The following is an 11,426-nucleotide window of genomic DNA, read 5'->3' on the forward strand; positions in this document are numbered from 1 at the left end:
AACAATCTAGATGAAAAACAAAACTGCCCGTTCCAGTCAGATTCCCCAGACAATAAAATAATACTTTTATTCAGATGGAGCAAGATGGCCTGTTCTCAAGAGTTTCCAAACCTTTTTTTAGGGCTTTGAGTAGCATGCTTTGTAGCCCTGGTGGAACTGCACTGTGGTGTTCACCCTAGGGTTTGTGGCAACCAGCCCACACTGAGCCTCCGCGTCCCTCCACTTAGGAGCACAATGAGACTACTCTCAAAGCAAGCCAAGCATCTGGCATTTGGCTTAACAGACACACAGTTTCAGGACAAAAATAAAACAGGCCTCGTTTCAATCACGTGTAACTAAAATTAGATGAAAAGGCAGAGAGAACTGCTTGCAAGAGGGAATCGCGGTGACTCAGAAAATAGAACCAGCCATGGAAAGGATGAATTGTATCATGCAGAATGGGAAATAACCCAAAGGAAGCGTCACCTCCTTGGGTTTAAATGCCATCCACCAGTGCTTCCTCATTCACTCAGGATCCAAATCGGTTTTCTGCAGTTTGCCACTGAAATTATTTCTCTCCCTCACATTCTGCTTGAACTTCATAAAAGCGGCAAATGAAACAATAAAGAAACAGGCTTCAGATCAATCCTGGAACATTCTTAGGAGTGGTCCTTCTTTTAGTGATGGGATGAACACTCTGGAAAAAGAGGGGGGGGTCAGCTATAACTTCTCCCTTCGTCCCAAAACTGAAATCCCATTAAGTAGGACCACAGTTTTCCCAGACTAAGAGAAGTTTGAAGGTACTTCATCTATGCAGACAATACCAGAAATTGCTTTGGTACTGAGTTTTAAAATAACGAGGGGGTTTTTTTGGGGGGGGGGGTTTACTTTCTATTGCTACAGTATTTTCAGGTCTTCCATTGATGAAGTTCATAGTATACAAGAGAAATGCCTTGGGCTAATTTTGCTGATGACCACAACACTGTGGAGTCATCTAGAGGAGCAGTAGGCGTGAGCTTAAATGGACTCCAGAAGATGGTAGAGACAGGAAGGTCTGGAGGAACGTTGTCCATGGAGTCGCGATGGGTCGGACACGACTTCGCAACTAACAACAACAACAGCAAAACATAAATAAAGAGCTCTCCTCCTGTAGCTGGTTTTGCAGAACATGCTAACCCTTTTGTGGCTTTTGTGGCTTTGCGTAATGTATGAATCCAGCCTACTGGATCAATCAGCCACAGTTAAGCAAACCACACCTTGGCACAGCAAGCAGTTCAAGGCATTGGAAGAAGTCCATTTGGAAAGCCATGAGCCCACAATGTGAGCTCCATGAATAGATTTGAGTTCTGCCTTGGCTAACTCTGTTTCCAAGTCACTCCTGTGACTTCATAGATAAGAAGGCGCTTAATCTATGGTTGCTGATGGGGGAAATGGTATTCCTCCTTTTCTGCATAGATAAGCAAACTGTTTTGAACTGTTTCCCTTTTGAAACTAGTATACCAATATATGCAACATATTCATTTTCACTCTCTAAAGAAGGACCCACTGGAGAAGGGCCTAATGCTGGGAAAGATGGAGGGCAATAGAAGAAGAAGGGGACGACAGAGAAGGAGGTGGCTGGATGGAGTCCCTGAAGCAGGAGGCGTGAGCTTCAATGGACTCCAGAAGATGGTAGAGGACAGGAAGGCCTGGAGGAACGTTGTCCATAGGGTCGCGATGGGTCGGACACGACTTCACAACTAACAACAACAAAACATGAAATTTACTCAATCGCCTTGGGTGGTCAAAAACTTAACTTTACAAGGTCACCTTGATGACGGCACAAAATGATGCAAGTCACCTTAGTAAAAGACTTTGGGTTATGTTCCTTTCCTTTGATTTTGAAAAGGGAAAAAATAAACAAAAAATCAAGAACAGAGGTCGTCAAACTAACAACAGTTCCAATTCAAAACCAATTAATTTTTTTTTAATGCATTTTTCACATCTGGTCTGGCCAAGTTCAGTTGCTTGTTACCCAGTTCAGCTCCATCCTATTATTTATTACCACTGGTCTGATTGGAGATAATCATTGTGTATATCTGAAGGGAGACAGCCTGCCTTGCTGTCTCCCTTCAGGATAGCATCTCCTTGTTCCCAGTTACTGACGGCTGATGGTTGGTCTTCAATCTGTTAAATTCATTTATTCAGCAAGACTCATAAATTACGTCTTTCCTCCGAGTAGCGAGACATTCCAGTGACACAGATTCCCCAGGAGCACTCAATCATACATGGCTATTGGACATGGACTATTTTGATGAAGATCTTTCCGTAGGTTTTATGGTTTACTTTTCTCCCCCAGGGTCTAGGTATGCCCCTGAAGAAAGTCAAACGGACGATAACGTGTATCTTACGGAAGCCGCCAGTGTTCCTGCTCCAGATTATCAAGGTACCCACTGCCATTCTGAGCTTTATTGTTCTGAGACCCCAACAGGGTCGGATCTGGCCTTTCCACCTTGTTGGAGTATACCTTCTTTGTGGTGTCATCAAGAGATAATTGCAAGGAATTAAATTGCACGTAGGTTTGGCCATTTAAAGTTTTTTGCAACATTGCGCTAAGTGATATTGTCATCAAGTAGATCTATTAGGGGACACATGATTAGGCTCCTAAAAGCATGAAGCTGGCCTTATTCCCAAGTTTACAATGTTGGGGTGACTTTCTCTTATAGCTGTTGATGATGTAAGTTCTCACTTGGAATTTCCTTCTTGGAAGAAGACCAAAACAGGACGGTTGCTCAGAACCACCATCAGTAGACTTTCTTCCTTTCCCAAGACTAACCTCCTGGCCAGCCATGGGATCCTCTGGGGACCATTAGTAGCTACAATTTGTGCTCCAGCAGAAAAGTAGAACTGATCTTCAGAATAGAAACTAATAATCCAGAAAAAAGTCATTTACTGTGGTTCTCAAATTTAGGATGAAATGTCTAATTAGAGACAGATGGTTGGGGAAATATCAAAGCTATAGCCAATTCTTTAGATCTTTATTTTCGGACCGGGGACATTTTTAAAGAAGGAGAGAGATCTATTTAACAGGCGGGGAGCACCTTCCACTTATCACTACATCACACCACGTCTCCACATATTGTGGCCAGGAGTTTGCTCCTTGATTAGCCTATAGACATGATTCATAGACTCAGTCAAATCCACTATCTCCTCTTGCAGGAATTTCTGGTCAGAATAGACAATAAACCGAATAGAGTGCAAGGAAATTATGGTGATGGGCAATCCTTCCTCTCTTTTTCTAGTGTTATGGTGAAACCATTATCTACTTAATTTTATGTACAGTACATTCTACCTTTTCCAATTTCTGCTCCATCCATAAGTTGCAATGAAATGAAGCTATGCCAGACAAACAAAGAACCAAACAACAAGCCGTTATTAATATTAGTTGACAACGTGGGACACAATGGACCTACACAGGATGGGAAAGCATGACTTGGCCACTACTGAAAAGAAGGCCTCGTTTTTCACCTCCATCTGATTGTCAAAGCTGGAACAGATAATTCTACAGGAGCGAGTGATGCCTGAGATCATAAAGAGATTTTCTTTACTAGCTTCACTTTTTCTCTCTCTAGTTCCTCAGTGGTGTCATCCATTAATCATTTACAATGGGGAGGCCACCTGCTATTCACCCCGTGGAGGAAATTACCGCAGCAGCCTGGGGACACGCTGTGCCCTCTCCTGCAACCGTGGGTATCGCCTGATCGGTCCAAGGTCTGTGCAATGCTTATTGAACCGCCACTGGTCTGGGATTATCTACTGCAGACGTGAGTATTCGCTCAGATTCCCCTCTGAAGTCAGTCCCCACCAAAACCAAGATAACCCATGATCAGTTGGGTGTGTATGTATCCAAAGTTTGAGGTTTTGCAAATCAAGCAGACAAGAGTTTGGCTTATGGATTATAATAGCCCTTAATTTATGCCATATGAGAGGTTGGGAAAATAGCCCAGATTCACACACTATGATATCACTATGGATATTTAAAATCATACTATAGCTTAGCATAATGTCTGGACAAGATCAACAGATTCTTTAGAAAAATACTCAAACTCATCCTTTTTCCAATCTTTCCAGGAATATGTTGGCCTACATTTTCATTGTAGAAGGACTAGTCTCTTGGCCTTTTGGGAAAATTGGATTAGAGCCCCCGTTTAGAGAACCGTGCCACCAAACCCTTAAAGGACAAGATTTAAGCACTATGCAACTGGATGAAAATTTCAGCCAGTCAATTTTGCCTAACTCCTGGAAGAAATTTCTCTAATAATGGTCTCTCTTCCAACTATAGAGTGAAGTGCTAAACAGCCTTGAACTGATACTACATTTTCATTACAAAGTGAAGGCTTTAGCTCTGGGTGCAAAACATCCTGAAAAGCAGGGAAGAGGCCATCAAGGAGGTATTGCAACAAAAAATTAGGACCTGGTTCAAGTTCATTGTAGGAGATGAACAAGTTGAGCCTGAGGGCGGGGTCAAATGCATCATCAGTCTGGAGTCTCTACGCCCCCTTAAGTCCAGCCCTCCAAAAAAATCCGTTGATTTTTTTTTCTGGCACCAATTCGCCTTCACCATTAGCAGTTCAGATTCTTGTTTACAGTTGCATGAAATAAACTTGTAGTACTTTTTAATTCCATCCTGGTTTCTGACTTCTTTGCAGCCAACATTCATTGAGCGATGCTGGCCCAATTGTTCGGTCTCAGTGCAGTCTGTTTTATAGCAATTGGAGAGGAGACTACGGATTGCTTCTAAAGTGGGATATAACTCAGTAAATAATGTTTAGATTCTATCTCGTTGCAGAGTTGCGATGTCATACGTTGCCAGCACTTCAGCATGGGTCATACCAATGCTCCAATGGAGTGAAGGTTGATTCTCACTGTGACTACAGTTGCCAACTGGGGTATCATCTGGAAGGTGATCACAGGCGTATGTGCATGGAAGACGGGCGCTGGAGCGGTAGCGTGCCAATTTGTGTAGGTAAATTCTCACCCTTCCAGGGCTGTTCTCTTTTCAGCCTAAGTCCAAAAGGAGATGTCAGCTTGGCCCTCCTACAGCTCATAAATGTGAAACAGTTGCTCCAAACTGGAGCCGAGCATCTTTATTTCTCCAAAGCCACCCATGTCTCAAAGGTGCTTTTCCAAAGACAACTAGACTTTCTTGGTTTTTTTTCCTCTTGAAAACATTTTGCTTCTCATCCGAGGGGCTTCTTGGATGAGAAGCAAAATATACTGCTCACAAAAATAAAGGGAATGCAAACCCCTTCAGTTCCATGGTAAAATGTTCCCTTTATTTTTTTTGAGCAGTATATTTTCAAGGAAAACACCCAAGAAAGTCCAGTTGTCAAAGCGTGGGAAAATCAGGAATCCAGGCAGTTCAAATGAATATAAAGATTTGTTGCAAACTTAAGCTCTCTACAAGAATCTGAAATACTAATGGTCCAGATAAGAGTCAGTTGAATTCAAGGTGGGCTGAGCTTAGATCTCTTGTAGGCGTGAAGGCACTCAAGACTGATGACACGTTTGACCCCTCCCTCGGGTTCAGCCTGTTGCCTTTTGGAAAAGCACCTTTGGGACGACCATGACTTGGATGATTGAGAATCTCCACGGATTCTAGTATATAAAAGCCAACAGTGATGACTGCTGGGCTATGACTATTTTGGGAGGATGCTGAATATCTACCGTATCATTCTTTTCTGTTCTCCAAATCCATAAAAACAGCTTTGAGTTGGCCAGGGTCATCCTTAAAATCATCAACCTCAAAAACAGAAACACCATATGAAGCAATTGGTGGGCTCGCTCACTGATCCAAGAGGCACAACATTCACATTGTCCTGCCCAGCAATATTTATTCTAATTTCGTTTTTTTAATCCTTAAAATATCTGAGTGTTGGCCATTGGGGAGAGCTGCGAAACCATCAAGACACCATTCCTTTGTTCAGCATAAAGGCAATCCTAACTCAACAACCGTTTTGGCACCAGTGATGCAGTCAATAAGCAAAACATCCCGTGATTATGATAGGCTGACGCCACTGCCCATTCAGTCATTAAGCAAGTCACTGCGGATCATTCACTGAGAGGTCATGTGATCTCAACTTGCCATTTTACTGCCAAGCAGGCGGCCGTTAAACAAGGTGTCTTTGTATTGAAACAGCAGGGAAATTATTAGCCATTCTGTTGCCTGCCTCTTTCCATGAAATTCTTCCCCCGTTTTCCCCAAATAGACATAGAGCCTCCTCAAATCCGGTGTCCAGATTCTCGAGAACGAATAGCAGAGCCTGGCAAACTGACCGCCGCAGTTTATTGGGATCCACCCCGCGCAAAGGATTCGGCTGATGGCGTCATCAAAAAGTGAGCTCAGTGGGGACACGGAAGGGTTCAAGGAAGTCTGCTCTGTGGTGATCCTATGCTGAAAGCCTCTCTGTCCTTGGAGTTCAGACTGAAACGCCGGGGCCCAGAGCCAGGATCCGAGTTTTCAGAAGGAGAGCACCTTATTCGCTATGCTGTCTATGACCAGGCGCACAATCGAGCCACCTGCAAGTTTTTGGTGAGGGTCCGAGGTGAGGAACGAGAGGGCATTCGTTGCCCAAAATACCCTAAAAGAAGCATGGTCTAAAATTTGACAGGACTTCCCTTTTTCCTTCAGGCTGCTATCATTACCAACATCCCTGTGGTCATGTGTTTTGTGGGGTCCCGTAGTTGGATTCGTACACCGTGTTAAGGTATAGCATGATAGAATAGACTACTAGTAGGGTACAGTGAAGATACTGGAGTAGGCAATCCAGCTAACAGGTCCATCTCACTGATGGAAGATCAAGGGTGACTTTAAGCTTCTCAAGAACTTAGCCCGTATCTCATAGGATTATCACTACCAGGGAAAAATGGAAGAGAGAGTGCTTTAAACACCACCTTCTAAGGGAAAGGGTGTGTGAGAATGAAGACACTAATAAAATGGTTGATTTGGTTTTGGCCCGCCCAGTAGGAACCCAACCTGATATTTGTCAGGAACCCAAACTGACATTGGTAGCTTGCTTGATCACACTTTCCGTAAGTTACATATTTCAAGAGATAGAATATGACTAGAGGGAGTTGCCTGTAACCATCTGGGCAGGCATCTCTACAGCTTCTCCAGGGATCTTCTGAAAGGTTGGGTTTTGTTGAGCCAAGGAGTCCTTCTCATTTGAGGCCACTGACTTTCCCTTCTCCAGTGAGTCGCTGTCCCACCTTGAAGGCGCCCGAACATGGCTATCTCAGCTGCACTTCAGCAGGGAACAATTATGGTGCCGTCTGCGAATACCAGTGTGATGGAGGCTACGAACTAGAGGGTACCCATTCACGGATCTGCCTGTCCAGCCGCCAGTGGTCTGGTTCTCAGCCCAGCTGCACCCGTGAGTAAATCTGGGATCTGAGACAAAGGGGGCCATGCAGAACGACACGAAGGGTTCTCGGTGATTCAATTTTAAGAGCCTGAATTCAGCTCTAATCCTGCTCTCATCTTCAGCCTGTTGCAGAAGTCCTGACAGCACAAAAAGCAATCAAGCCATGCCCCAAAGGTGCTTTTTCAGGAGGCAGCTGGACTTGTTTTTCTTGGAAGATCTTTCACTTCTCATCCAAGAAGCTTTTTCAGCTCAAATGTTCAGAAGCTTCTTGGATGAGAAGCGAAACGTCTTCAAAGAAAAACAAGAAAGTCCAGTTGCCTCCTGAAAAAAGCACCTTTGGGACAACCATGACCTGGATGACTGAGACTCTCCATAGAAATCAAGCCAAGCCAAAACCGATGGCCTCAAACGGGTCGAATTTCATTCCTCCTGCCAGCTCGTGCTCTTTTTTTCAAAAAAATAAAATAAAAATGGTTTGTTGGACAACTCAACACTAAACCACCACTAACAAACAACGGTGGCTTTTGGTTTGCTTTCCCACAAAAGCTTTCCCTTCAACACAGCACAGCTAGTAAAACATTTTTGGATGCCATTCGGATTAGAGCCATTCGGATAACTGACATGGAACAGTGGAAGGAAACATGAAAGGAACAAAATAATCAACCCCCGCTTTGTCCTTTTTCCCCCAAGCTATGCAAATCAACGTGGACGTCAACTCGGTCACAGGACTTTTGGATCAGTTTTATGAAAAGCGCCGGCTGCTTGTTGTCTCGGCTCCTGACTCCTCGGACCGCTACTACAAGATGCAGAACGCCATGTTGCAAGTAAGGCTGACCAGGGAGTGGGTCCCTTCCAGCTATGAGTTTATGATCTTCCCCGTTCCCTGCTGTCTTCCAGAGCCCGTAAGCTCTGAGCTGCTATATTGCTCGTTTCTCCATTGCAGCAAGCGACCTGTGGGTTGGATGTGCGTCACATGACTGTGATCGAACTGGTGGGCTTGCCACCTCATGACGTGGGGAGAATCCGAGAGCTCCAACTCTCCAAAAAGATAGTTGAAGAACTGAGGTGAGTGGGAACCAAACTACGACAAAATATGCCCTGTATAGCCACAGGAACCAATTAGAAATCTCATTCGCCATCCTTCAAGTTATCAGAAAAGTGAGAACTTATCAAAAAGCTTTTTTAAAAAAAATGAGATGGTACCAACATTACATAATATTTGTAGCTCAGGGTTAAACTGAGTTCTTGGTGCTCTCTGAGCTTGGTCATTTTCTTGCAGATGTTTCGTTATGCAGCTAGGTAACCTCTTCAGATGTTCTTCAGATGTTTCCTAGTTGAGTAATGAAGTGTCTGCAGGAAAACAACCAAGCTCAGAGACCATCAGGGACTCCTACACATATGGTATAATCAACTTATGGAATTCCCTGCCACTAGATATAGTGAGAAAGGTTGAAGTGAGAAGACCACTCAAGAAGAACCACATCTGGCTCTCCAAAAGGGTGCAGTCTATTTTTGTTCCAGTCCAGCTCAAGGAGCATTTCTCAGTCTTGGCAACTTCAAGAGATGTGGACTTCAAGTCCCAGATTGCCCCAGCCAGCAGGTCTATGATGTCCACATATTCTGTGCTGTCCACACATCTTAAAAGTTGCCAAGATTAAGAAACCCTGTTTGAGAGAGCAGCCCATCCAGGGGATCCAATTTGCCTTTAATCTAAAAAACAGGCAAGGCAGATTTCTGGAGGATAAGACACAAAATTTGGCTCAGCCTGCAGGCACTGCTTGAGGAAGGACAAGAGGAACAAAATAGCCAGGTCTGAGACACACACACACACCCCCGCCTCCAGCAACTGAATTTTGCCAGCAACATCTTCTCTTGATAGTTTGCCACCTTCTCTAAGTGTTCGTTGAGCAAAAGAGCAACTGGCCTAATCAATATTTCTGTAAAACCTTTTTTCTGCAGGCAGCTCCTACACCTCACTCATTCTCGCTTCAACGTAGTGTTGATCGACAAATACGGCGTAGACCGTGACCGCTACATTCAGCCAGTGACGCCTGAGGAGCTGTTCTCCTTTGTGGATATGTACTTGCTGAGCACCCAGGAACAGCTACAGAAAGAACAGAACAGGGACACGTGCGAGTGAGAAGCAACTGCCTAGTTGCCTTCGGCCACCCACTTCAACCAGGTGGCCTTGTTTCACATTAGCCTTGGTTAGGGGTTGAAACCAAAAAGCAACAGTTGGATTTCAGCCAAGGTGGCAGCAGAAGTTTCTTTTCTGATCCTGTAAGCAGGAAACCAGCGTTCTTATGCCTGGTTAATATCTATCAATCTTGGAGGCACTATTCCAAAGGAGATGCTTTCTCAAATCTACATTTTTTCCACAAAGAGCACTTAAGACTCTTGTTGCCTGGATCATAATTCTCTTCCCCTCCTAAAGCAGGAAGTCGATGGGCAGACGTTGATGGGTTTGGTCTCCATTTCCCATCAACCTCAGCCAGCAGGAGCAAGGATTTCCAGAGTTGTGGTTTCACATCTAGAGCACATCAGCGCAAGACCAGCTCTAGCAATGAGATAACTGAGATAACCGGTGAAGAACAAGATCTTCTGAATTGTCCTTCCTGCTCTCTTCTTAGCTCGGCTCTTCTTTGGGCACATGCCCCAAAGAGAGGGCTCACCAAAAATTAAGTGAGTTTAATTACAAACTCACTTACAAACTAAGTGAGTTTAATTACAAACTTTGTTTTTATTTTTTAACCTACCATCCTGGTCAGTTATAAGCCAACGTTCCTGAATTTGGGCTCTTCAATCAGAGATGAACCAAGACTAAAATCACAGCTTCTTAAAGTAGTCAAGCTTACTACTACTTAAAAAAAAAAAAGATTTTGCAACTTGGATATGATGTCAGGGGAAGAGACCTTCAAAGAGACCGAGTGGAAAGCAGGGAAGCAAATCTAGTTACGTGAGCTTATTTTGCTACGAGAATATCAAGGCTACAGGCAGAAGAAAACCAGTGCAAAAGAGAGGCTTATAGCCCAACCTTTCCAAGATGCTTCTCCATAGCAGTACCGACAACATAGCATGGACTTCCCAGAGACCAGACTGACTTCTCCCCCCAGGCTAATTTTTAGGAAGTTATCAAAAACAAGAGCTTTTTAAAAGCACATTTCAATAGCTTCACCTGTGCCTCTTGTTATGATTTTTCATTGTTTGGGAGAGTTGAATTGTATGCTTTTTTAAAAAAAATTGGTTGTTTTTATTGAGCATTACAAGATTGAAGGAGGTTAAAAATCAGATAAATCCATGAATTTGTAAGAGCGCTAGCTTTTAAGAGCACTAAGAGGCCCGGTGGTGCAGTGGTTACGTGCAATATTGCAGGCAAAACTTTGTCCGTAGTCTGGCATTCGATCCTGACAGGGCTCAAGGTAGACTCGGTCTTCCATCCTTCCGAGGCCGATAAAATGAGGACCCGAATTGTTGGGGGCCATACGCTGACTCTGTAAACCGCTTAGAGAGGGCTGTAAAGCACTGGGAAGCGGCCTATAAGACTACGTGCTATGGCTATTTTAAAGCACAAAAGGAACAAAAGGGGCCCTTCTGCTCTTGTAGGCGACTCTGCCTCTTTAAGTCTTCAACATCTGCCACATTGGCTGGGTTTGAAGACACTGGAAGACTAACATGTGGAAACCAGAGGATGCCTCCCTGGCATCCTTTAATCCTAGATTAAAAACAGTCTAGGCCAGAAGGCCACTTTCAAGGAAAATATATACATATTAAGAAGGGGGTTTGTGTTCCTACAGACTTTCTCAAGGAAATCAACCCTGACTGTCCTTTGGAAGGGCAGATCCTGAAGCTGAAGCTCAAGTACTTTGGCCACCAAATGGGAAGAGAGGACTTCTTGGAAAAGTCCCTGATGTTGGGGAAGAGAGAAGGCGAAAGGAGAAGGGGACGGCAGAGGGGGAGATGGTTAGATAGTGTCATTGACACAACGAATATAAATCTGGGCAAACTCTGGAAGACAGTGGAGGATGGGGGGGGGGAGAGACTGGC

At 44.1% G+C, this 11,426-nt stretch overlaps 1 protein-coding gene across 1 annotated transcript; it reads left to right on the forward strand.

The window, feature by feature from the left end:
- Window positions 1-2,259: 2,259 nt before the first annotated feature.
- SRPX2 (sushi repeat containing protein X-linked 2) lies at window positions 2,260-9,561 on the forward strand. The gene is made up of 9 exons (XM_029284961.1): window positions 2,260-2,404; window positions 3,591-3,782; window positions 4,808-4,984; window positions 6,228-6,354; window positions 6,442-6,563; window positions 7,212-7,391; window positions 8,073-8,206; window positions 8,326-8,447; window positions 9,342-9,561. Exons 1-9 carry the CDS (start codon window positions 2,260-2,262, stop codon window positions 9,520-9,522), a joined length of 1,380 nt encoding a protein of 459 aa, XP_029140794.1. The 3' UTR covers window positions 9,523-9,561.
- The last annotated feature ends 1,865 nt before the right edge of the window (window positions 9,562-11,426 follow it).

The sequence above is a fragment of the Protobothrops mucrosquamatus genome, unplaced genomic scaffold, assembly GCF_001527695.2.
Source record: "Protobothrops mucrosquamatus isolate PMUCROS unplaced genomic scaffold, P.Mucros_1.0 scaffold1146, whole genome shotgun sequence".
NCBI classification, from domain to species: Eukaryota; Metazoa; Chordata; class Lepidosauria; order Squamata; family Viperidae; genus Protobothrops; species Protobothrops mucrosquamatus.

Coding starts and splice junctions, on each gene's coding strand:
- SRPX2 (XM_029284961.1), top strand. CDS start 2,260: ATGGACTATTTTGATGAAGATCTTTCCGTAGGTTTTATGGTTTACTTT. Junction 3,783..4,807: donor TGGGATTATCTACTGCAGAC/GTGAGTATTCGC, acceptor ATCTCGTTGCAG/AGTTGCGATGTCATACGTTG. Junction 8,448..9,341: donor AAGATAGTTGAAGAACTGAG/GTGAGTGGGAAC, acceptor TTTTTTCTGCAG/GCAGCTCCTACACCTCACTC.